The sequence below is a fragment of the Amblyomma mixtum genome, chromosome 4 (assembly GCF_055824585.1).
Source record: "Amblyomma mixtum isolate Tamu chromosome 4, ASM5582458v1, whole genome shotgun sequence".
Classification (NCBI taxonomy): domain Eukaryota; kingdom Metazoa; phylum Arthropoda; class Arachnida; order Ixodida; family Ixodidae; genus Amblyomma; species Amblyomma mixtum.
The window spans coordinates 109,643,239-109,670,247 of NC_143015.1; the positions used below are offsets into that span (position 1 = coordinate 109,643,239).

The window sequence follows — 27,009 nt, forward strand, 5'->3', positions numbered from 1 at the left end:
GGAGAGGTTGCTTTCCCTACAAGTTTCTCGAAAGCGCGCGTAATTTGGCGCGTTTTCATTATAAGCGCCGAAATTCTTTTTTTCTTGCAGGTCTGCTGCTTCTTTGGATGCAGTATATCCCCATCGACCACTCAGTGCTCGCAGACTGAGAAACCGGCGTCTCAGGCTACACCGCATGTGCGTGAGCTCGCTTCAAATCCTGCTGTCGTACAATCGTGCTGCTCTGCAAAGCGCAAACCAAGCAAAAGTATCCCGCAGCTTGCTAACCGGGCGCTCATGCCGTGAATTGTACGAGAGTCACTCCTTGAGATCCGCATTAACGGCAATATTTTCTGACGTAGTTCCTTGAGTTGCTAAATTGCTGAAGTGTACGTTTGTAAAGTGGAGCTATGTGAAAGCTGTACTGTGCGATGTCAGCGCACGTTAAAGAATTCCAGGTGGTCGAAATTTCCGGAGCCCTTCACTACGGCGTCCCTCATAGCCTGAGCCGCTTTGGAACGTTAAACCCCAATAAACCAGCTATTTGAAAGCCATCTGACTTCTCGCCGTTCGAAAATTGCCCTGTTTGAGTTGTTAAAGATACTTTCTATTTAAGGCTCTCTCAGTCTGCTTGAATTGCATCATCCTGATTTAACTAAAAATTGGCATTCACCGGGCGGCATTTTTTTTTTCACGCAAAACACACGGTGAGACGATTTTTTTTTATTTATTTTATTATTCGTTTTTCTCGTGTCACTTCGCAGCAATTTGCCAGCGTAAGAAGCCGTCATAACCTAGCTCTTCGCAGTAATATGCTTCGTGTAGTACAAATCAAGTAACAGCGTGCTCATTTAGAAAAGAAGTATCTATGCATACTTAAGGCGTCAAGTTGGAGCGTATCGCATATTTAAACCAAATACGTATGACGACGTACAGGCGCTTTTAGAGTTTCGGTGCATACCAGGTGCCCGTGGAGTGCAAAAGACTGGCGTGGATTCTGTGTTGTCAGAGACAGCCTCGGGAGGCATCACGTAGCGTAGGCGTACCGCATTTTACCTGGTTTTTTGCTGGGGATGCTTCAGCAGGGACCCCGCTCCTTGTGACATGGGATACGTAAAAGAGCAAACAAAGCCTTGAATAAAAGGGCGGTTCACATGGTGAGTATATAGTAAGCGCAGGAGAGAAGAGATGCGTTCGCTTTAATTTTTATTTATTTGGTCATACTGTTAATCCTCCAATGAGGGTCGCTTCAGGGAGGGAACAAAAACAAATACATTTTATAATCACTTTAATGAGCAATCGTGAATCAGAATTCAAAATTGGGCACCATTTCTCAAAAACATATCGACACCAAGCTCAAACTGTTGCACGTTCGCACTCTCCCCAACATCACTTGACAGTTTGTTCCATATTTCAATTACATCAGGGGAAAAGAATACCGGCACACTTTCGTACTTGTGTTAATAAATTGTCGTACCCTGTTCATGGAGAACTAATCTGTATAGCCTAAAGGGAGAAAGATGTGGATGGTTTTTAGAACACCGTGAAAAGATGTTCGTGCCGTATCACCTATAGAGAGGAGGAGGTGCCCAGGGCTTCTGTTGTTTTCGCAAGCCTGATATGTGTTGAAGTTTTACTACACAACGGGCTGCTTCGTGTGAAAGCGAACAACTATCGCGAATTGGATGCAGACAGTCGTCGAATAGTCAGAGCAGCCATAAAGCGTATTTGCAACATATCGTCCTGAACCAAATTTTGGCGTCCAGACATTAGCGTCCATTACTGCACAGGTCACCTGAACATTATGGGTCCAAGCTCGACAGTATGATAAACAGCACCCACGGCTTCATGAGCGCAGGCTGCGTACATGGTCATTTAGAGTGTACATTGCATGCATTTCCGTGTACATAGAAGCACAGATTATACATGGTAGAATGTACAAGCTTTTTTTGGCAGCAGGCAGTAGTCCTGCGGAAGTTACACCCATTGCTTGGCGACTCTATGTGCAATGTTATTTTCCTTTCAATACATCTTTCGGTCTGTTTACGACATCCCGAGTTAAGCGAAATGCGGTAAGCGGTCCTAGATCGTCTGTCTTGGTTAGAACTTGGCTGCTTCTAGGTTTTTCCTGCTTCGTGATCCGACCGCACTGAGTTTGCATATGTGTGATGTTTCAGCGATGGTTGCCTATTGATGATGTTTCAACAGATAGGAGGGCATTTGGTTATTATCAAATAGGTTAAAGACTGCTAGGCAAATTGCACCCTTGGAGGGCTCATACAGCCGCTCATATCAGCCAACCAAGGACAATTCCTTTATCTCGCTCGTCCTATTTAATCTTGGCAGCCCCCAAAACATGCTTTATTTCCCTTCAAATGCGTTTCGCTAATCTATCTCATGATAATCTTTCACTTCCCATCGAGCGCCACTCGCACATTGTGAGGCACATTTTTTCTTATAAATTTCCTCCACGAAAAAGAATACCTCAAACTTGTAATCTATTCCATGTAGCTATCTATCTTTGAAGACTTTCAGCATTAGAAGATTAATATTTGCCCTAAAGTGTGGTTTATGAATGATTTTTTTCGTGTGGCCCCTGCCGTTTCTTGCATGCGCAATGTTGTTGGTTCGCGAAGCGCACTGTAGGCAGGCCCGAGTTAAGCCTAATGTTAAGTGTGGTTTATGCCTGCCATCAGACGACGAATTACTAGCGGCCGCAATTTGCTGCAGTGCCCCAGTGATTGGTCGTTGTAGATTTAATGAATTCACTCTACGAACCGTGCAGGGCTGTTTTTGAGCAAGTGGAATAATACTTAAGCAGAAAGGTGACCCAAAATCTTCCCGCCGAATATCAGGGGGGGGGGGGGGGGGGGCGAAATCTACATTCACCCGTGCAGTGTAAGACAAACGCTCAGAAGGCCTGATGCTATAAACTGCGTAAGCGGAATGGAATTTTAAGATGTCGTTTTCTGTTTGATTTGCTTTTGCCTTTTGCCGCATCTCACTGCATGAAAGTTGAGCCAATTTCACATTACTTCAGCTCAGCTCACATGGCTGCGTAAGGATTTTGTTTTACACCTAACGCCTATTTACATACTTTGGCTGGCTTCACGGCTCTCTAATGATTTTTTACGCGTTTACTTCTGTTACGTTCTATGCATTTCATGTCACATGGCGCACTGAATGCGATCCGGCGACGTGGCGCTCACTTTCGGTGCCTCTTTCCTTCTCTCCGCACTCGCCGCTGACTTGGGCTGTTGCTGCTCCAACCTCTCCTCCTCACCTGTCGCGGATTTTCTCTCTCACCTCTCGTCAGGGTACGGTTGTAGCACTCGTCTCACTCACTGTAGGCACCGGAGGCTTCACTCAGCGGCCACGCAGAGACACACGCGGGCAATTTCTCCTAATGGGACTCATACTGCTTACACAGTAAAGCAATCAATAGCGATCCACTAAGCCGTCCCTGACAGAGGAAATGAAATGTGTACCATGCCACGAACACTGTGCTACCAGAGAAAATTATTGATGCTCGTTGCGTTAAGTGATCCACATGAAAGCTTCATTATGCTAGAGCAGATCGCGCTGCTCTAGCATTACTACGGCGAGAGCCGTTATTACGGCTCTTCACTACGACGTCTCTCATAGCCTGAGCCCCTTAGGGACGTTAAACCCCCATAACGGCTTTAATTAGACCCTCGCCGCTTTGCGTGGCCCAACACATTTTGGCTGTGTCTTCGAGTTACGTGCACTGGAGGAGCTTCTTTGCCTGCAGTATTCTCGAAAGCGCATGCATTTTGGTGCGATGTAGCCGAAATTTGATGGGCTACAGCGAGCATGGTAAGCGCGGTTTCGAAATTCTAAAGATTGATATGAATATTCCTCAGGTTGGGCTAGACGTGTCTGAATATTTTTGGAGCCTAACAGTAATAGTTAAAACGTTACCCATTCAATAATAATTAACCAGCCTGCTAGTTATGACGTTTTGGCTTTATTCTGAAGTACTACACCGCTGACCACGCTATGCCGAAAAAAGCGGTCTTTTAACTCAAAAAGACTATTTTTAAAAATTGTGCAAAGTGTTAGGAAAAAGACCCTGTATGCGTTGCAAATATAGACGACCGCTCCTCCATAGTGCAGGTCGTGGACGTGCTCGACTGGGTCAGCATAGCACCGAGCTTTTGCAGTCGCTGTGCTGTTTATTCTGACCAGCTTCGCCCTTTGTTCCTTTATTCTTCAGCAGCAGCACTGCCGTCTTCTGCATGGAACGAAGTCCTGCGGTAGCCTACGCCGTCTGCAGTGCCTTCGTCACGTGGGTGCCCGGCAGTCCTCCAAGAGCCACACTCGAAGCCTCATCTGTCCGGACGAAGCCTCCTCTGTCGCAGAACCCTGCAGTGGGTAAGCAGAGTTGCCACTCGGTTCGTGGGATTTACTCCCCCCCCCCCCTCGCACTTAGTCGCCGTTAGCAGCACCAGGCAGGTAACAATAATTTTTTTATGCCAAGAGTGCGAGAACGTGAATATCAAGTTTCTAAAACATGGATAATCACTCAAAATATGACCACTAACTGTTGATTTCCCTGCTGTAATTTTTTTTCAGTTGTACTAAAAAAATTGTGTTGATGACGAAAACAAATGCAACGGCTAGCACACTCTCCTTATAAAAATGGTCTATAGACAATCTGTAGACTTCTAATAGACTCTATTGCCTTCCTATAAATATTTCTTTTTCTCTATTCATAGCCTATAGACAAAACTCTACTCAAAGTGTGTCGCCATAAATGTATAGATCCTGTATAGACCGTTTATTGAATTTGTATTGCCTATAGACTGTTTTCTAGGATTTACCTGTTGAGAGTCTAAAGACATTATAGGCAAAAATCTATAGGCAGTCTATAGGTTGTCTAAAATTTTTTTGAAGGGTTGGGAGGATTGCAAAGATCATAACTCTTTGTAAAAATATACAGTTAAAGGGTATTCTACGTGAGCCGGGCATTTGCACTCTCCAGCATCCGTTAGTCTTAAGCCATGCACGAATGACGACAAGGATTCTGACCTTCGAGGGATCTGGAGAGCTGGTGGTGATAACAAGCAACACTGCACGACTCAGAAGCAAACCAAATAGGCTGTGAATTTTTTACCTGCCCCTAGTAAGCATGCGCATTTCTCGGTCGACAGTGGCGCGGTTTACGCATGCAATCAATTAGACGTGTGTCAACAGCGTACCCTGGCATTGCTTATAGCCTGGCTCGTGGGCTGTTTATCGGCATTCAAATTTACCAGACTTCATCTTACTGAGACACGGAAGAGAGAAGGCGTCTGCAGGCACAGGCATCTGGTGTCAAGAAAACAGAGGAGGCACCTTTTGTTCCCCCTAAGAATGAACAATAGTGTCGCCAGCTTCGCACTCTAGACTCTCGACTCGCAGACCATAGACACCTGCCCTATCGAAAAACACATCTGAAAATTCCCTATTCTCATAACAGACTGTCATGTAGTATTTTGGCACCTGAAAACAGGAATCATTGTCGTAACAGCAGGATTTTTTGCAGTATTAAGCAGTCTCCTGTCGTAACGACAAAGCCAGTTCTGTCGCAAAAATACACAGCTTCGCAATACTGCCGAAAAATCTGTCGCGACGACAGGAAGACCGAAATTTCTGTCATGTATTTGGACCGGATAGAGTTCTGTTCCGACGGAGACTTTTCCTTTCTGTACCCCAGTGCCTTCCTGGCGGGTTGCGCCGCAGACACGGTGATGGCTTTCGGCGCTCAACATAGCGACCACAGAAAACCACCTCCTGCCAGTCGGGCCCCTAGGTACGTAGTGGAAGGAAAGAAAGTCCGTTGTTCTCGGCGACCTGCAACGAGTCACAAAAACGGTTTAAGCAGCGTAAGCCTAACGCTGGCAACAAGCTAGCTTTTTTCTCCAGAAAGCAACAACAAGGCGTGCTTGATAACCATAACTGTTTCTACTCCTTGCGCTATTAAACATCTATTGTAGCATACAACTCAAAAACGAGCAGTTGCTAAGGCTGTGTCACGGTCCGTGGCGAACTTTATTAATCCACTGGCCAGTGACAATGGTAAATGAAATCAACTTTTTAATGTTTCACTATATTAATGATGTCAATATCAGAATTGTAGAGCTTGTAATGTTTCTTGTGTTTAGCTTCTTATTTTGGTAACAAAGTTTTAACAATGGACTACTTTTTTGTCGTGGAGGAATCCTGTGCGGCGGTCTTGAACGTGGTTGGAGCTCCGCTGCAGACTTATGTTTTATCCGACTACACCTTTCCGATTCTTTCATACTTACGCGTAGAGGTCGCTTGATGTGCAAGGCATCTTCGTTGCGGCATGCTTCTGTGGGCACAAAACACGTTGGGGCCGATGACTGACCCAAAGTTTGACGCTGAGTATTATGACTTTTCTGTTTAAGAATAAGATTGTGAATTCATTAATGTCATCTCTAAATATAGAGCTGAGAAGTGCGTGTAACAAGATTATTTTCGAGCAATTAGTTGTTCACACACGGTATACGATATTCAGTAGGCTTATACAAGCAGAGATCTTCGACGTAGCCGGAAGAACGTTTACCAACGTTCTTGTTTATTTTCAGGCGTCGCTGTTTCTTCGGATGCGGTACCTACCCAACCACCATTGTGCGGCTTGAGAGGGGCTTCCTGCGCCTGAATCCAGCCATCGTAGGTGAGTTGAAGGCAATTTTTGCAATGAATCATTGAGGCTACCAGCGCCTAGCACCCACATCTGCAGTGCGCTGAGAAAGTTGTACAGGTTTCCTCTGCCGCGGTACGGGTGCGTTCAGGTTTACGCTAAAAATAAGGCCCTTTCCTTACGAAAGTGGTCTACAGACACTGTATGAATTTTTTATCGACTCTCTTGCCTTAATATTGAGATTTATTTTTGTCTATTCATAGTCTATAGACTGTCTATATACTGAAAGTGTATGGCCATAAATGTATAGATTGTCTATAGTCTGTCTATAGCAGTTGATTGCGTATAGACTGCTTGCCAGGATAGACAGAAGTCTGTGGACAAAACATTTCACCTTGCACTGCTCGTACTGAGTTCTGTACTGTGCGCACTACACATAGAATTTCGACTGCTGGCCGTATATCTGTGCTCTTCCTTTGGTTTGGAGACATGTCTTTGCTGTGCGTTTCCTTGTTTCAAAAGATTGTAAGTTTGTTCAGAAGTAAATTACATATGCTATGTTTGTACAGAAGGTAACAATCAGCAGCCATGTTTTCCATATGCTGCTGATTTTTATAACTTGCATGTACATTGTTATCCCCACTTTTCTTAATTCGAGCGAGGCTGCGTTATACAAAAATTGAGAGACTCTGGACCTCGTAGCGCTGTTTAAAAGATGCACTGTAACTGCCTCAATGAATGGTGGGTGCTTCAGCTATCCTGCGGCAGATAAAGAAGACGCGAACAAGGGATCAGACTTGCAGCTTTGCACATAAGTCCCTCGATGTCCCGAGCTAGCGAGGGCAACACTAGCTTCTGGACAGAAAGCACGCCAAGCGCGCATAGTACGCATATAGACACAAAGGTATGCGGGCTTCTAACAACTGAATATTTTGTTCCACATGGCTCCGCCTAGTACAGAAAATAGCAAGGAAACAGGATGAAAACTTTTACCTTTGTACGCAAGGAATGGCATGTGGACTCCCAGGCAACTGTGAATGTAAATTTGGCAATGGACAATTCCGCATATATGGGCATTAACTCTAACTCTATCGCGTCGTACCCTTAAGATGGAGCTTAAGTGTCAAGTGTTATTCACGAGAGGTGCCGAATTTCGCCACTTTTGTAGAGATGTATTGCCTTGCAGCAGATTTCTGTTTCATGCAACACTAGAATTGAAAACCGTTCTCCCTTTTTTATACTACTTGAACGTTCATATGAGAAAAAAAGGTTTTTCACTCTATGGCACCTATGTTTTAGGTGGTTTCAGTCAAGATGCTGGTTCTTCGTTGTCATGGAGACAACCATCAGAGCCACCTGGTACCAGCAGAGTGCCGTTGAGACTCGCGAGCTCTTGTGCCTCTCCGTTGGCGCTCCACTCAGTCCAGTGCGAAAAACATGTCCAAGGGGATACGCCGCAGCAGCCAACTACGACCCGCTAAGAAAGCAAACGGTTAGTACCTGGCTCCGTCTTGAGGAATACACCACCATGCTGTCGCATCTCTTTATCAAGATACACAAGGGAGACAAACCGTGGCTACTTGCTGACAGGTGGCAGTAACAGGTGACGATCATGCTGTAGCATTCCTATGAACAGAACAGGCCAGCATAGGGAGACGCACATGAATGGATCCTTTTTCTATAGTAGCGGTTCCAGATCTCGGAAAACACAGGACGGGTTGCGGCGACTTACCGTATTTTCGGAAGGCATATCAGCGATTGTGCTAGTGCTCTATACCAGCGTGATACCACGTTTGTAAGGGCGGAGTATTGACTCATGACATTCGAGCCAGTAAATAGCGAGCGCTAAAGTTCACTGAAAGAGACATTGCAGGTGATCCTGCCATTTTATCAATTTATAATATATCAACGCTATTTTGCTATTTATGTATGCTCAAATCTTTTGCTTTATTCTAGTTCTGGCGCTTTTTTGTAGTGGCACAGCACCAAAAACCACTTCAGGTTTTCAGTGGCTTGGCTTGAACTATTTGGTTCAGTGGATTCCTAGCTTACTTTTGCTGTTAATCTTTACATACTTCTACGAAATATACGGGAGGTCATTTTTTGGTAACAACCTTACAGACATTCTTTCCGCACACTCGAACAACTGATTAAGTTCTGCTAGTGTGGCTGCTCGAAAATGCCATGCATCTTGCACACCTGGGCTTGATACTAAAAGAAAAAAAATCTACTCGAAACTGCAGATGAAAGCTGGTGCGAGTTCTGGTTGCAATTCATCCACGAGACGGACGAGGTGAAAACTGCTAATATCACTGATGGTTAGCAAACTTGACAATCAGTATCAAGCTCACAGCGTCCTCTTTACTTGCAAGTGAATAAAATTTAAGCTAGATGTATTTCATGATTGTACTGCGCACATGGCCTGTCTGCAAAATATGCCGTCGTGTGAAAAGTTCCTAATAGATTTCATCGTATGTTCACTAATCGCATGAGTTTTAATTTCAAAGCAGTACGAAGCTCAGACGTATCCGTAGCTCCTTGTGCAGCCTTTTTTCTTCTCAGCCATAGAGTAAAGCAACCAATGCTACATCCCTATGCGCGCGGCTGAAACGCTTCCACGGCCTGGATTCCTGCTTATACAGGAGGCACTACTGTAAATGGTGGTGGCGAAGCGGCAGCCGGGCGTCTCTCAACTTCGCCATGGGTGGGACGGTTGTAGTCGCCCGGTAGAGGTGGTGTTTCGACAGTAGGACCCCTGAACGCCTGTTGCACCTCCTCGCGAACAAGAGCGGAAATTGAACCAAGAGCTGACTGCGAAGGGCTGCAAAATTTGAGGACCTCTTCACGCACGATGGTGCGAATCAGTTCGCGCAAATAGTCAACGTGGCTCACAAGGAGCTACGGATACTTCTGAGCTTAGTACTGCTTTGAAATCAAAACTCATGCGATTATTGAACATACGATTAAATCTTTTAGGAATTTTTTCACACGACGGCATATTTTGCAGACAGGCGATGTGCGGAGTAATTCGCTGTTCCGCCAGGAAGTCTTCAATGGCAGGGAGCCGGTGGAATGCTAGTTACTCCGGGAATGAGGGAGTCGACCATTCAGCCCGAGGTTTTATGAACTGGAAAACGGCGGCCGACGCGCCGTCCTCAACTGATGTTCTGCGGTTACTCCCGAGACCTACTCTGAAGTTAACCTCTACAAACGCCAGATATACCCCCCCCCCCATCCCGACACCGACAGAGCACAAGCCACCTTGCTCACTCGATTACAAACTCATTCCCTACTCGGTCACTCTCGTTTGGCACTCATCACCTACGGTGGCACTCATCACCTACCCTTCTAGCTCAAATCGTAACAATGGTACCCCCGGAACACAGACTCATATCTTATGCGGATGTGCGAAATAACGTCCCCACACACACCCTACAGCCAGCTCCCACTGAAGAGGGATGGAATGGACTGCTGACAACCACAAACAAGTCGCCACAAGTGGCTCTCACGTCCTGGCCCAGGCAATCGCCCCCAACCTGGGGCGACGCCACCCCACTATGTCTCATTATTTCCATTTGTAGGAATAAAGTTTGTTCACTCGCAGAAAGCCCAGCAGACTCCTATCTCAGCTGACTGCAATTTGAGCATGCGGTAACATAAAGTCTATCCGTGCACTATTTGATTTTGCAGTATTCACATCGCTCAATACTTCAACTTTAAATTTATAAAACAGACTTATACTCGCTTAATCGAAGTCGACAAATATGCCCGAAATATGCTCGAGCCTTTACGCTGGACTCTATATAGGTGTGTGCCAATGTGCGCCAACGGGCTTAACAGGAAACAGCAATCACTATCCTAGTTCGCAAAGGATGGTAACGCGACAGACCACACCATTTCATTGGGCACTGAGGATTGGAAGGCGTGCGGAGCTGCAATTTCTTACACGAGGTTTCATTCAAGGCTGCATTCCTTTCTTTTTCAGTATGCGTTGAGCCTTCTCAATGTAGTTGATTTTAAAATATATCCGCGCGAAGTGACAACTAGTTAATGGCGTCGAGCCGCTCCGTTAAGAGCAGCCCCGCCGTGGTAGCTCAGTGGTTACGGCGCTCCGCTGCGGACCCTAAAGATGCGGGTTCAATCGCGACCACGGCCGGCGAATTTGGATGAAGGCGAAATTCTAGAGGCCCGTGTGCGTGCGATGTCAGTGCACGTTAAAGAATGCCAGGTGGTCGAAATTTCCGGAGACCTTCACTACGGCGTCACTCATAGCCCGAGTTTCCTTTGGACGTTAAACCCAAATAAACAAAACTAAACCATTGGAGCGCTGCGGTTTGAAGAAAACCCTTTGAGTCCAACCTTGTTGTTGATCAGTAAGAATGGATAAATACTGGTCTGTTTTGCAGCCCTCGGAACCCTCTCAATCCTTTCTCGCAGCAGGCGTTCTTTCGGACGCGGTGCTTGGTCCATCATGACAGCCAATCACCGCATGACTGAGCATGGTGGTCGGGCTTCTGTTAACTTCAAGGGTGAGTTAACTGCTTTTATTTAATTTAATCAGTGAAGTTTATGAATAAAACGACTAAGGATGGTGCCGTTAAAAAGCTCACCACTAACAAGCTCACCACAAGCTTAATTCTACATGGTTGAAGATTCATCATAACAATCAGCAGAGTTAACTTGGGCATACAGTGCTGCCACCAAAAAGTTTCAGTGGTGGCCATTGAGTTTAACGTAATTTATACTCTCAGTGCACGTTAAGGTACCCCAGGTGGTCGAAATTTCCGGTGCCCTTCACTTAGGCGACCCTCATAGCCTGAGTCGCTTTGGGACATTAAACCCCATAAACCAAACCATTTTATTTTCATCTTTGGCCGGTGTGCATGTGCGACCTTGCCATCCGAAAACTTCTGCATCCATACACATCGAATAATGCGTATCCCGAGAGATACAAGCCTCGTGATGCTTGTGTGTGTTTAAGGCAAAACAATGTGACAGGGTACCTGACAGGCTACCTGCCGGCTTCGGAGGGAGTCGCGAACAGTAGAACCACTTGGGTAAGGAGTTTGAGCTCACGTGATCGGTGACTCTACGGCGAGTTTAATGTGGCGTTACGCAGGAGCCTCGCACAGGTTGAAGTTGAAAGTTGTATAAAAAAGTGCGTTTAGTCTGCGGTACTGCTTTCATGTTTGGTCAAATGTTTAGGGGAATCCCCCAAGGTGGAGTAGATTTATAATAAGGGAGCAATTACTCAGTGACATCCACCCGAATGCAGCCAACGCTGACCAACACTGTTCTCACTTCGAGTTATTGATCAGTTCGCTCTCACCCTACCATGAGCTTGCCGTCCCGGTTAGCTGAATTGGTAGAGCGACTGCTCCGGTGAAGCGGTGGTCCCGTGTTCGAACCTCGGAGTGGGACGAATTTTTCTTTAACTACGAAGTTTTTCTTTTGTAGCCGTATGGCTGCGCTCGGGATGTCAGTGAGTAATTACTCCCTTATTTAGCTTTCCGGTTTATACGCTCAGTTGCACCAACGGTTGAAATATTTGTCCATATTGCTGAAACGAACACAAGTATCCAAGCTCTTTGGTACAGTTAGTTTAGTTAGTTTCAAATGTTATATAAATGCGTTTCTATTTGAAAATAATATATTGTGAAAGACTAAAAAGTAGTAGCTTTCCCGTCGGTCACTTCCGGCATTCTACTAGTTTAGCTTCGGAATAGTTGCAATTTTCAGCGTTTTCTGCAGCAGAAGTGATGCGTTAAATCGCTCGTTCTGAGTAGGCCTGCTGATCTGTTAGGCCGTCTTACATGCTGGTGAAAATGAACAATTGCCAAGTCAAAACTGTTTTCCGGACTTCGTGAAACATCGTTGTCGTCCTAACACAACTGCAGCACTCGTTGGAGTTTCAAGCCCATTTTAGAAATTCGAAAACTACACAGGACTTTGTTTTGGGTTTGTTGTTCAGTTCCCCAAGCCATGCTATTTTTATCCTGAGAGCTGATGGCCACGAGTGTTCATTATAGCTTGGTCATATGTTTAGGGGAATCCCCCAAGGTGGAGTAGACTACACCACCTTGGGGGATTCTCCTAAACATATGACCAAGACAGTTCCCACTTCGAGTTATTGATCAATTCGCTCTCGCCCTACCATAAGCTTGCCGTCCCGGTTAGCTCAATTGGTAGAGCGACTGCTCCGGTGAAGCGGTGGTATAAAAGGGAGTACGATAAATGAGTGCTTACTCCCTTATCACTTCTATATGCGCGCATTCATGTTTAGAGTGTAGAATGTCTGGACCATTGCCATCATGTGTGGCGCATCATGTGTGGACAGCCATGGCGGATGGACTTGGTCTAGTAACGCGCCTTCGGCGCCCAAGGTGCCGTATCGGGGTTGAGAGATGGAAGAAAACATTCTTAATCATTTCCGTTGTACGATAGCGGCCCATTTAGTAATTACGTTCTTAAATTTTTAATTAGAAATGTTAAACATAGCGCTATTAAGAGCCCCACGCAGAGCGGATGACGACGACTGACGTCACGGAATAGTGTGGGTGATATTTTTGCTAGTGTAATACAAGCATAGATGCTACACCTTGGTTATTCAGCTCAATTACTTCCTATGCTTGGGATGTATCTGTAGTCATAACTAATAAGGCTTGTTCAATAATGCTTTGTGCAACCAAAAGGAAGGATTAAATACGTACTTTTCTTAGCACCAGCACAACCAGCTTTCTTCCTTTCAACAATAAACACACATCAAAGGCAAGATTACTGGCACTAATGTAATGCTTTAGGTTTATCGGTGACTCTTCATCTACCTAGAACCTTCATATTGCAGTGAACTGAGTAACGCACAAGCACTGAGCATGTTCGGAGATACGCACACCGTAAGTAATACCCATATCACTTTTTAGAATTTTGAAAACGCTTACTGTCAGCGCTGTGGCCCTACAGATTTTGGCTATTTCAACGAGTTACGTGCACTGGAGTGGTTGCTTATGCTGCAAACTTCCCGAAAGCGCTCGTATTTTGGCGCGATGCAGCGGTAATTTGTATGGCTATAGCGCCAAGGGTAACCTCCTTTTCAAAATTCTCAAAAATGATCTGGGTATTATTTACGGTAGGCGGCATGCTTCTCGGTAATTGAGGAGCCTAGTAGTAATAGTTAAAAAGCTAACTATTCAATATTTGTTAGCCAATTCGTTAGAACGTCTCAGCTATAATCTAATGTGCTACAGTGCTGACCATGCTATGCCCAAAAAAGTGGTCTTCTAACTGAAAATTCCCATTTTTAAAAATTGCGCGAAGTTTTACGTAAAACACCCAGTATATGCGCCGCACACACACGCACACGCACACGCACACACACACACGCACATGCACACCCACCCACACACACATATATATATATATATACATATTATAGATGTTCGCAAGTAACATTCCTCCGTATTGCAGGTCGTGGACGTGCTCGAATGGGATCAGCATTGCACCGAGCTTTGGTATTTGCTGTGCTGCTGATTCTAACCAGCAGCACATCTGCCTTCATCCCGAAGCAGGAAAACTGCCGTCTTCTGCATGGAACGAAGTCCTGCGGTAGCCTACGCCTCCTGGAGTGCCTTCGTCACGTGGGTGCCAGGCAGGCCTCCAAGAACCACACTCGGAGCGCCCGACACTCCGGGGTTGTCTTCGCAGAACCCTGCGGTGGGTAAGCAGAACTGCCGCTTGGTTCATGGGATTTGGTGCCCCGTGTGCTTAGTCGCTGTTAGCGGCACCAGGCAGGTAATAAACGATCGTTTTTTATTGCAAGAACGCGAGACCTTGGATACAGAGCTTCGGAAACATGAAAATACGCTTGAGTAGAGCCACAAAGTATTAATTTAATTGCGCTTTATTTTTGTACTAGCCCTAAAAATGAACTTCATTATCAAACTGCAAGAAATGAACAACTAGCATACTTGGGGACTTGAAAAGGTGCACTCTTTGTCAAAAATTAGAGGATTGCACTTAGGTCTGCTCAAGAGCGGAAATGCGAGAATCTTTCCCTGTCCCTTTCTCTCCCTGCGTTACTTCTATTATTTTTAAATTTATTTACTTTTTATTTTTGTTTTCACCCGCATTGGAGCAGTGTGAAAGCAAAGCATCCGCATACTATATCGACGCCTTTGCTACTCTGACGTCCAAGTGCTATATCGATGCCCATGGCTATTCCAACGTCTAAGTGAGTTTTTTGACAAATAATTACTCTACATCGACCTAATTTGGAATTCAGCAAGATTCTTTCACCCACTACGTAATGCAATCAAACTTTTTTTCACATATCTTTAAAGAACGACATGAACGTGCGGACACAATTTGCGGACACTTAGTGATGACGCGTGCGTAGCCATATAATGCTCTTGCGTTAAAAATATACAGTCCAAGGAGCTTCTGTGTAAGCCGTGCATTTGTACTCTCCAGCACCCGTACGGGTCTTATACCATGCACGATTGACGACAAGGGTTGTGACCGAGAGAGATCTGGAAAGCCGGTGGTGATAAGAAGGTACACTGCACGACGCAGAAGCAAAACGAATGGGCTGCGAATTTTTTACAAAGGCTGCATCTAGTAAGCGCGCGCACTTCACGGTCGACGGTGGCGCCGTTTTTTCCCGCACTTAATTAGATGCGTCCACACAGTGTACCGTGGCGTTGCTTATAGCGTGGTTCATGCGCTGAGGTTAGCGGCATTCAAATTTACCAAGCTTCACCTTGCTGAGACTCGGAACAGAGGAGGGTGTCTGAACGCACACGCTTCTTCTGCAAAGAAAAGACGGGAGGCACCTTTTTTTTTCCGCCGTCGAATGAGCAATAAATCTCTCCAACTTTGCACTCTAGCCTGTCAACTCGCAGATCACAGATACCTGTGCTATCAAAAAACACAACAGAAAGTTTCCTGTTGTCGTAACAATGTTAATTTAGAGCTGACAACAGAAATTCTAGTCGTGGCAACAGGAATTCCCGTAGTACTAAGCAATTTCCTGTCGTAATGACAAAGACAGTTCTGTCGCAACGATGCGCGCTGCAGCTTCGAAACACTACAGAAATATTTGTCGTCACGACAGGACGACCGAAAATTCTGTCGTATTTTTAGACCGGATACAGTCCTGCGCCGACGAAGGCTTTTTCTTTCTCCACCGCAGTGCCTTCCTGGCAGGTCTCGTCGCAGACGCGGTGATGGCTTTCCTGCGCTCAGAGTCGCAACCACTTTGCCTGTCACCTGTACTGCAGCCCCTGTAGGCAGTCGGGTCCCCAGGTACGTACTGGAAGGAAAGACAGACAGTCCGTTGTTCTGGGCGATCTGGAAAGAGTCATAAGATGGTTTAAGACACATAAGCCTAATGCCCGCGACAAACTGTAGATTTTTTTCTCCAAGAAGCAGCAAAATGGCGTCCTTACAATCGATAACTGTTTCTACTCCTTGGGCTATGAAACGTCTGTTGCAGGATACAACATAAAAAAAAACGGCAGTTGCTAACACTTGGTCAAGTTCCACGGCGAACTGTATTACTCCGCTGGCCAATCACAACAAAAAACGAAATCAATTTTTTCATGTTTCGCTAAAGTAGTCAAGTCAGGTATCAGAAATCTAGAGCTTGTAATTTTTTTATTGTGCTTAAGTTCTTCTTTAGGTAACAAAGTTTTAACAACGGTCTACTTTATTGTCGTGGATGGACTGTGGGCGGAGCTTCGCTGCAGACTTGAGTAGTATGCGACTGTACACCTTTGAAGTCTTCCATGTTTACGCGTCCTTCACATTTGATGAAGTGGTAACAGATGAAAGTTTTTACTTTGAGTTTCTTACTGTGCACTTCGCACGCTGGCCTGAGTCAACCAAAAAGCAGCTGTCTCGGTACGTTAGATATCGGTCATGTGCAAGGCATCTTCACTGCGGCATGCTTCTGTGGGTAGAAAACACGTTAGGGCCGAGGTGAGTGACCGGCCCAAAGCTTGACGCCGAATAATATGACTCACCTGTTTACGAATATAACCGCGAATAGATAAATGTCGACCTAAATGTAAATGTGCTCACTACTCTCTAAATATAGAGCTCGGAAATGCCCCTAAGAAGATTATATTCCCGCAGTTACCAGTTTGTGCAAGTTATACGATGTTCAGTAAACTTATACAAGCAGAGATCGTCGACGTAGCCAGAAAAACGTTTGCCGATGTTCTTGTTTATTTTCAAGCGTCGCAGTTTCTTTGGATGCGGTACTTCCGCGACCACCACTGTGCGGCTCAAGAGGGGCTTCCTGCGCCTGAATCCAGCCATCGTGGGTGAGTTGACGGCCATTTTTGCAGTGAATCACTCAGGCTACGAGAGCCTCGCGCCCACACATTCAGTGCGCTGACAAAATTGTACAGCTTTCCTCTGCAGCCATCCGGGTGCGTTACGGTTTACGCTAAAGATAAGAACCTTTCCCTAATAAAAATGGTCTGCAGAGAGCGTATGGATTTCTTGTAGACTCTATTGCCTTAATATAAAAATTCATTTTGTCCATTTATATTCTATAGACTGTTTATATTTTTAAAGTGTGTGGCCATAAATCTGCAGATTGTCTGTAGACTCTATATCATTTGAATTACCTATAGACTATTCTCTAGTATTGGTCTATTCAGAGTCCATAGATTTTATAGACAAAAGTCATTGGATGGTTAATTGGATGGTTAAAATTTTCTGATCGTTAATTGTGGTCTACTGCACCTTGCGGCTGGATCCACTTTCTTGACGGCGTCGAACTGAATGTTTAAATTTATATTGCACATCTAAACAATAGATTTGAGCCAGTTGCAAACTGTTAATACTTTCTAAACCTAAACGAGCTAAACATTTCACCTTTTACTCTTCGTACTGATTTTATTTTTGGGCACACTACAGAGATTTGTCAATCCTAGCCGTATACTTGTGCTCTTCCTTTGTCAGTGCACGTTAAAGAACCCCAGGTGGTCGAAATTTCCGGAGCCCTCCACTACGGCGTCTCTCATAGCCTTAGTCGCTTTGGGACGTTAAACCCCATAAACCAACCAAACCAACCAATCTTCCTTTGGTATCTTTCGTAGATTCTGCGATTTTTTTACAACGTGTTTTTGACGGTCGTTTTCTTGCTTTCAAACTTTGAAAGTTTATTCAGAAGTAATTACAAATGCTATGGTAAAACTTAAGCTAACAATCAGCAGCTACGTTATCGCAGCTATGAGCTGTGAGCTATGAGCTCTCTGCCCATTTGAGTCATTTGCGGGTCCACTGCTAAACGACTCGCTGATTTGTAGCTCTGCATCAAAAAGTTTCGTGCGTTCACGTAGACACACCGTGCAAGATCATTTGGCATTGATGGCTGTGTACACACAATGAAGATTGAACGCCATACCGTTAAGGCACCTGTTGTGCAGAAAATGTAGTGTTATCGGGCGTTGTGATCGAAAAATAGGGTGGCCTAGGTCGAGCACCTAGCTCACGTGACCTTGTAGCGTCATCGCAACCTGCCAACCGGATTGTGAGCAGACTGTCCGCCGTGGCAGGTGGCAGTCAGTAATCGATCGCGAGAGGTTGCTCTAGAGGTGCAACAAGGGTCGCAGAAGCCCCACCGGTGGCAGCCCCAGCCATCGCAGGACAATAGCACATTCCTTAACCACTGCACCACTGCGCAAGGAGTGGCATAAGGAATCCCGGGCACATATGAATATAAAGTTGAGAATGACCAATTCTGCATATATGTGCATTAACTCCATCGCATCGTACCCTTAAGGCGGAGCTTAAGTGTCCCTTTTTTTTGAACAGAGGTGCAGAATTTAGCCACTTCTGTAGAGAAAAATTGCGTTGCAGCATGTTTCTGTTTCTTACAACAGTACCACAAAAAACTGCTCTCTCTAATCTGAACTTACTCCAATGCCCATGTTTTAGGTGCTTTCAGGGAAGACGCTGCTGCTTCGCTGTCATGCAGACAAACAGCCGAAGCACCTGGTACCAGCAGAGTGCCGCTGAGACTCGCGAGCTCTTGTGCTTCTCTTCTGTCGCTCCACTCAATACAGTACGACAAACATGTCCAAGTGGGCGTGCCGCGGCAGCCCACTACGAGCTGAAGAAAACGAACGGTTAGTACCTGGCTCAGTCTTTGCAAATAGATCATCATGCTCTCCCATCCCTTCAGCGAGATACGCAACGGCGAGAAACGGTGACTACTTGCTGATAAGTCACGGTGTAGCATTGATATAAACAGGAGGGGCCTCCGGCTTTGGGGCTTTGCTTGTCTATCGCACTGACGTCATTCTGTATTTTGCTGATGCGTGTTCACTTCTCAATGAAAAGGAATGACGCAGTGACAGTCCCATTTCTGGTAGACCTTAACTGCGCATTGAAGGAAAGGATTGAAAGAAGTTTGGTTTATTGGGGTTTAACGTCTCAAAGCAACTCACGCTATGAGGGACGCCGTAGTGAAGGGCTCCGGAAATTTCGGTCACCTGGGGTTCTTTAACTTGCACCGACATCACACAGCACATGGGGCTCTAGAATTTCGCCTTCATCAAAATTCGGCCGCCGCGGCCGGGAAGAAAGAAGGAGGAAAGTTTTTTTCCTTCATTGAGGTTTAACGTCCCAAGGCTACTGAGGCTATGAGAGAAGCTGTAGTGAAGGTCTCCGGATGTTTCGACCACCTGGGTTTCTTTAACGTGCACTGGCATCACACAGCACACTGGCCTCTAGAATTTCACCTTCATCGAAATTCGGCCGCTGCGACCGAAATTAAAGGAGGAGGAAAATTTTGTTGGTTTTTAGGATTTAACGTCTCAAACCGAATGAGGCTATGAGGAACACTGAAGTGAAGGGCTCCGGAAATTTTACCACCTGGGGTTCTTTAACGTGCACAGGCATCACACAGCACACTGGCCTCTAGAATTTCACCTTCATCGAAATTCGGCCGCTGCGACCGGAATGAAAGGAGGAGGAAAATTGTGTTGGTTTATTAGGATTAAAGTCTCAAAGCGAATGAGGCTATGAGGAACACTGAAGTGAAGGGCTCCGGAAATTTTTACCACCTGGGTTCTTTAACGTGCACTGGCATCACACAGCACACTGGCCTCTAGAATTTTACCTTCATCGAAATTCGGCCGCTGCGACCGGAATGAAAGGAGGAGGAAAATTGTGTTGGTTTATTAGGATTAAAGTCTCAAAGCGAATGAGGCTATGAGGAACACTGAAGTGAAGGGCTCCGGAAATTTCGACCACCTGGGGTTCTTTAACGTGCACTGGCATCACACAGCACACTGGCCTCTAGAATTTTACCTTCATCGAAATTCGGCCGCTGCGACCGGAATGCAAGTAGGAGGAAAATTTTGTTGGTTTATTAGGATTTCACGTCTCAAAGCGAATGAGCCTATGAGGAACACTGAAGTGAAGGGCTCCGGAAATTTTTACCACCTGGGGTTCTTTAACTTGCACTGACATCGCACAGCACACGGGCCTCTAGAATTTCGCCTTCATCGAAATTCGGCCGCCGCAGCCTGGATCACACCCTCGTCTTTCGGGTCAGCAGCCGAGCGCCGTAACCACTGAGCCACTGCGACGAGGCGAAAAAGGGAAGGAATGAAAGAAGAGAACCATTTTCACCCTCTGGTGTGTTCGTGATCTTTTAAAAAAGTTCGTGGGCGCTGAATTGACGAAGGATGTTGTGCCCTTGTTTCCTCGTTTCTATCTCTTATATCTCCCTGTTTTCCTTTATTAGGGGCATACATACTTCAAAAATAGTGGAAGTAGAAAAGAAGAAAAAGGTGCCTTAGTGGAGGGACACGAGATATTTTCGACCACCTGGGGTTCTTAAATCAAGAAAATTGAAGCCAGGTGTATTTTATGGCCTGTACCGCGCACGTCCCCTGTTTGCAAAGTAATCTCTCATCCTACGAAAAATTCGTGTAACAGCGCACGCTAGTGAATAGATGTTTTTTTTTTTTCCACCAGCACTAACCACTGACCTATCCGTAGATCTGGCGGTGGCGCTTCTTCTTCCTCAGCCATAGATTGAAGCAACCAATGCTACATCCTTGTGCGCTCGGCTGAACGCTTCCACAGCCTGGGCTGCTGCTCGTGCTGGGAGCTCGGGGAACGAGGGAGCCGACCACTTGGCCCAAGCTTTTGCGAACGCATCCTCCTTCCTTAATGCCCCAGGCGGTGACTATCCAAACCTACAATGAAATTACCAACCTATAAAGAGAACACCGAATGTACCCCCCAACCCCCCGTTCCATCCTGACCTCGACAGACAACAAGCCACCCGAAATTTTCCGGAGCCCTGCACTATGAGGGCCCTCATAGCCTGAGTAGCTTTGGGACATTAAACCCCGTTAAGCAAACCAAACCTTCTTGCCAAATTGTCACAATGGTAGTCCTGGAAAACAGGCTCACATCTTATGCAGATGTGGGAAACAACCTCCCCACAAACACCCTACAGCCAGCTCCCACTGAAGAGGGATGGAATGGACTGCTGACAACCACAGAGAAATCGCAACAAGTCGCCCTCACGTCCTGTGACCCGGCAGCGGTCCCCACCTGGGGACCATGCCGCCCAAATATATCCCTCGGTATTTCGTATTTCGGCGATAAAGATTTGTTCACACGCAGAAAGCCCAGCAGATACCTTTCTCCGGTGTCTGCAATTGGCGCGGCAGTATAGAAATCAATCAACGCACTCTTTGATTTTGCACAATTCAGATCGCTGTATTCTGCAGCTTTAAATTTATAAAACGCTGGACTGCTCTGTGAGTGCCAACAAGCTTAACAGCAAACAGCACTCGCAATCCCAGTTCGGAAAGTATGGTAACGTGAGAGTAATGCTGGTTATGAAGCTCTATGCCATATCATTGCACTATGAAGGATTGGAATGCCTTGCACTGCAGCAAGCCCTTAAAGAAGCATTCAAAGCTGCATTCTTTTGTTTTCAGCACGTCTGTAGTGGTGGTATTGTGGCTTCGTGATGTCGTTGATTTGAACATATTTAGGCGCGTAGCAATAATCAGTTACTGGCGTCGTGCCCCTGCATTACGAGCGCTGCGTTTTGAAGACAACCCTTTCAGTCGAACCATGTTCTTGATCAGTAAGAATGAATAAACACTGGTCTCTTTTGCAGCCCTTAAAATTCTTTCAATTCTTTCTTGCAGCCGGTGTTCTTTTGGACGCGGTACTTGGTCTGGCATGGCAGCCGACCACCACATGTAATGCAGAGATAGGTGGCCGGGCTTCTGTGAACTTCATGGGTGAGTTCGCTGCTTTTATTAAACTTAATCAATTAGGCTTATAAATTATAAAACGACTACGGATGGTGCAGTAAACAAGCTCGCTACTTTTTCAAGCCTGCTGCGAGCCGTAGGAATTTATGAAAGCTTGATTCGGCAGAGGTGGAGACGCATATTGAACGGCATAGTTAACTTGTGCGTACAGAGCTTCCACCTAAGAAGTTTTAGTGGCGGCCAATGAGTGTAACACAATTTATATTACCTTTATCTTTGGTCGGTGTGCACCTGAGACTTTTACAACAAGAACTTCTGCATCCATAAACACCGAATACGGCGCACCCCAAGCGAAACAAACGTGATTTTTCTGTGCCTGTAAGGCCGAGAATCTGACGCGATGAATGGCAGGCTACTTGCCGGCTCACCGAGGGGGTCGCGAACAGACGAATCTCTTGGGTGAGCAGTTTGAGCTCACGTGATTGCTGCTTCTAAGGCGAGTTTAATCTCACGTTACGCTGGAGCCGCGCACAGCTGGTGAACGAAATTGAAAGTTGTGCTAAGATTATCCGTGTTTAGTCTGCCGTACTGCTTTCTGGTTTCTACGCTTAGTTTGACCTATACTTGAAATATTTGTCCACATTGCGGAAGCGATTCTACGCTTAGTTTAAACAAAACTTAGTTTGAACAAAACAAAAGTTTGAACAAAAAGGGTATGGGTGCACAAGCTGTAATATGAGCACGAAATTCTTCGCAGAGCCGGCTCTCCTTTGAACGTGGTGCCTCGCCGTCGGCTAGAATTACTAGGAGGGTGGTTCCAGCACCTGAAGTTTGTATGCATGGGTAAGTTAGTAGCAATGTTCAGTATGAGTCAGTCAGTGTATAGAATGAAAATCAGATATCTCTATCTCAGGTGCGAACAAGTGCTGTGGGCGCATGTCTCCTGTTCATTCATTCATATTTGTATACCTAAAAGGTAATTGATATGATGACACAATATATCGCTACTTATGCGCGAAAGCAAGACTGTTAAAGCAATATGCGAGAAAATTGCACTCTGTCTGTCATAGATCGTAGCTAGCTTAGCTACACGTTTCTCAGTTCCCACATATAGCCAATACTCTTAGACAAAGAGTTTGAAAATTGAAAAACTGTAAGATACGGTCGCAAAAATATGGAAGGTAAAGGTACATTCTTGTGATATTTAGCAAAATACAGTTGATAGTGCCATATACAACCAACAGAGAAGGCTTTTGATGACAGCAAAAACGTTAAAGGAAAAAAAACACAAAGTCACTGCGTATAAATTGTCATAGTGAAAACTTGCATTATATCAAAAAACTGCGTCAGTGAATTGTTTCCCGCTAAAAATGATTTTTTGCAAAATTGTTGGGCATGATTCCTCAGGGAACATAACCCGGATTGCACCATCTATTTGAACAGAGCACATCACAAATTCTTATTGTTCACAATGTCGCGAATATACACTCAAAGTAGCAGACGTTAACAGAAAGGAGTAAAAAGACAGTCGACTGCCCTCTAGCGCACTTCCATCTATGAAAGGGAGTGTGCTAGAGGACAGTTCACTCTATTCTACTCCCCTAGAGGCGTACTCGAGTTTATAGAGAGTAAGTCTGTTCCGATCAACTCAATCTCTTTGAACTCAACCCGAATATCTTTCACTTCTCTCGATACCAGCTGTCCGGAATTTTCCAAAGTGGCTTCCATCCGTGGTCGCTCTACTGTGGCACTGAAGAAGATTTGGAGGCCACCGCGTGTCTTGGACGAGCGCAAGACTGGCCACGCACGCACTTTGGAATGCCTTCGTAACGTGGGTGCAAGTCGGGTCGCCGACAGCCAGACCCGCCTTCTCCTTGCAGCGGGGATGCCACTGTCAGACACCTGTCACATGTGAGTACATTTTGCACCACTAATACTTGTAACGGTCCGCCCTGGTTCTTTGCCGTGATATTGGTGAAGTAACAAGTGCGTTTTATGCAAGGAATGTTGATATAAGGCTTTCAAGAGTTGGAAACACGTTCCAGTGTTGCCGTTTGTTTTTATTAGTCAAAAGCACTTTGCGCTCACCAACATGAACCTCTTCAACCGGTCTTGAGCCTTTACTTAGCAACAGATGCCACGTTATTTATGTTCCTTGTGCGTGAAATAAATAAATGATAAATAAATATTAACACGACAGGGATTCGAGCCTGCGGTGGTAGGAATAAACACATCAGTTCAGCTGGCCAGTCCATCCGCGATGCGAACAGCTTAACCTCGATCAGAGACAACCAGTGTCTAATATCGTCCTCAGACGTGCCGACGACCCAGCATAGCAAAACGACGAGCTAATCAGGCTAAACACACGCTTTCGCACGTCTACTCGCTTTAACCACGTTAAAGCCCTGCCCATTTTTTGTACTCTTTTTGTTCAGTCCAGACTTGCACGCGTTAAAAGAGCAATCAGGAACAAAATTAGTCAGAGCTGGCGAAAGCTTGATAAAGTAGATTGACTAGAGGAACCGAGGAGATGCTCCAAAGCATTATGTTTATTGTCCAACTGAATGAGGCATTTAAACTCCGCCTAAAGGGTGCGACGTGATGTCTTTAGTGTGGCAATGCCCATATATGCAGAACTGGACATCCTCTAGTTAACATTCATAGATGACGCCGAGTCCTCATTACACTACCAGCGCAGTGGCGTAGAAGCTATACGATGCGCCACTAAACTGGCAGGAGGATATTTCTACTGCAGGCACCGGTACTTAATCACTGTGGGCTACTTAAACTTCTTATTTGCCTCTTGAAACACCTCTTCCACCGCAAGGCGTTAGTGGATGAAATCTACAAAGCCGACTGGAAGCAACTTGCACTGGTGTTTGTCTTAGTGCGCAAGCACCAATTACTAGATGCCTCGCTACCGAAAAAAAGCCGCTCTGCCAGCGGATGAGGCCTCGAGCTACCAGCTGCCACCTGCAGCCGTTGGCAGATTGAAACGTGTAGAGGGGGGGGGGATTGCCCTTTACTTACAGATGAGAGGGAAATGTAAGTGGGAGAGGCAAGAGGAGCAGGTGGATCGGTGAGGAATTGGGGGTGACAGTGTAGCGATAGGGGATTAGGGAAATCCCCATCTTTTCCTCTTTGTGGGCTACCACAAGGTGCGTCCCTAGTGAAAAAACAGTTATCTGCCCCGTGAAGCCTGGTGGTCAGCTCGTGAAGAAGGAAAACCGGCTTCGCTCAGCCAAAAGGAAAAGATGAAAACCGTGCATACCAGCTGCACGCAAGTGAAGCGGATGGTAGTGCGCCTGCTGCAGCCTAGTGGAAACACCGCGTCGCGCCAGCTGCTGCTTACGTTGTCTGTAAACCTTTCATAACTTACACGAACGGCTCATAGGTTTTCTGCTGGCGCATCTGAGTCGTCTTTAGTTTACCGAAGTAAATCGGAGGTTAATGTTTTTTGTTGTGAGTACAGATCAAACCTGACCAATAGACCGATGTGTTAGAATAACAATACAGAATTCATCAGTGAAGCCTGAAATCATCCCCTGTAAGTTCGTCGAACGATGTATCTCTCTACATTTCCGACATTCGTCATAACTTACGTTGTATCGCGGCTATGAATCTAGCCGTTTTCAGCGGGAAGCATGCGTGAAATATGTGCCACGAGACTGACCACCAAGCGCTCTCGCAGTCCCGGTTTGGTAAGGGTCGTTAATAGCGGTGAAACTACCAACCAAACTCGTAGAAAATGGAGCTCGAAAAAAATCGGTGGCGGTGGCGGTTGTCGATGCCTAGAACGCCATCAAAAGCTTGAGAAATGGTAAATTTCAAAGTATAGTTGTGCTTTTGCGTCTGTTCGTTTGCGGAAATGCTTAGTGCTAGTTGATTACTGCAATTGAGCCACTAGAGAGGGAGCGCTGCGTTTACCTGAAACAAATTAATCTCTGCTAAACCTTAGAAGATCGTAGTAAAAGTACATTTAAGCCCCGGTGTGCCTTGTAGCTGCAACATCCTTTTCTGGTGTCTTCGCAGAGCTTGCTCTCCTTCAGATGTGGTACCCAGCTGTCCATCGACAAGTGACACTCCCGGGCTTCCAGCGCCTGAATCAACTTCATAAGTGAGTTAGCACCTATTTTTGTATGATTCACGCAGGCTTACGAACTGAAAGGCAGATAAATATCTAGCTTGCTCATCTAGAAGCTCGCTGTTTGCGCTCTTGTTCACTTACTGAAACGACCTTATGGCAGGATAGCTCCACATCTCTGTGCACGGGCCGCACACAAAGGTTGGGCATACAAGCACAACACGCTGGAGGGACAGCTCTGAACATCGCCCGTCAATTGGTACACAGCCAAGCGGTCGATTGCGAAGGTTTATTTGTGCACATGCAAAGCATTGCATATATCGTTTATTACCTCACTTCACAGAGGCCATATACACTAAAATTAAAATTATTAGAGTGTTAGTCTGCTCTGGAAGACCTTCGGTGCGATTCATTTAGTCCGAATGCAACTCTGATTCACTGTTGTGGCACTGTGTTGAGGGGGAAACAACGCATTCGTATTTAGAAATGTTTGAATGTCAGCTGTGCATTAGGAACGCTCTAGAGAGATGCTCTACAGTCGCGCACTCTTACGTGTTATAGGTCAGCTTGAAATGTAGACACGCGTGTCAACATGGAGAACACAGTACAGGCGATCCCTGCTCTAAACAACCTCGACATCAAGCGTGAGATTCTGTCCATGTACCGAGCCTGGATTGGCGTTTTCGCGGGAATTACTTTCCCGGTAGGCACACTTAACTGATTTGAGCGTTGCATCGATCCATTTGTCAATATGTGGAGGTAAGCGCTCGTCTTCTTTTCAGTCACACTGACGCTTGCCTTTCTTGTGGAAGTGTCCTTCAGCATTCTGAACCTTGTCGTATCTATTCTCGGAAGTATTGTCCTTGAGTTTCCGCTGCCCCCACCAGGTGGCCTTGTGGTACTCACTTTAGGCTTAGCCTCATCCTGTACGGGGCTCTAGAGAGATTTCAGTTTCAGTTTATTAAGGCGAAAGCCTTTAATGTCTCATCGTTGTAAGCAGCAGTTGTCGACAGAGA

The 27,009-nt window shown here is 45.7% G+C and overlaps 1 protein-coding gene across 1 annotated transcript in view; it reads left to right on the forward strand.

Annotated features, from left to right (window-relative positions):
- Window positions 1–27,009, forward strand: part of LOC149347821 (uncharacterized) — a 43,791-nt gene that overhangs the window by 2,327 nt on the left and 14,455 nt on the right. The window contains exons 2-15 of the mRNA XM_089587491.1: window positions 91–177; window positions 4,217–4,374; window positions 5,699–5,794; window positions 6,594–6,682; window positions 7,949–8,141; window positions 11,056–11,178; window positions 14,114–14,363; window positions 15,837–15,949; window positions 16,884–16,971; window positions 18,596–18,786; window positions 21,841–21,936; window positions 22,667–22,752; window positions 23,608–23,820; window positions 25,942–26,026. Of these exons, the coding sequence (XP_089443617.1) occupies window positions 5,733–5,794; window positions 6,594–6,682; window positions 7,949–8,130 (333 nt within the window). The 5' untranslated portion in view covers window positions 91–177; window positions 4,217–4,374; window positions 5,699–5,732 and the 3' untranslated portion in view covers window positions 8,131–8,141; window positions 11,056–11,178; window positions 14,114–14,363; ... (5 more) ...; window positions 23,608–23,820; window positions 25,942–26,026. The remainder of the gene's footprint in view (window positions 1–90; window positions 178–4,216; window positions 4,375–5,698; window positions 5,795–6,593; window positions 6,683–7,948; window positions 8,142–11,055; window positions 11,179–14,113; window positions 14,364–15,836; window positions 15,950–16,883; window positions 16,972–18,595; window positions 18,787–21,840; window positions 21,937–22,666; window positions 22,753–23,607; window positions 23,821–25,941; window positions 26,027–27,009) is intronic.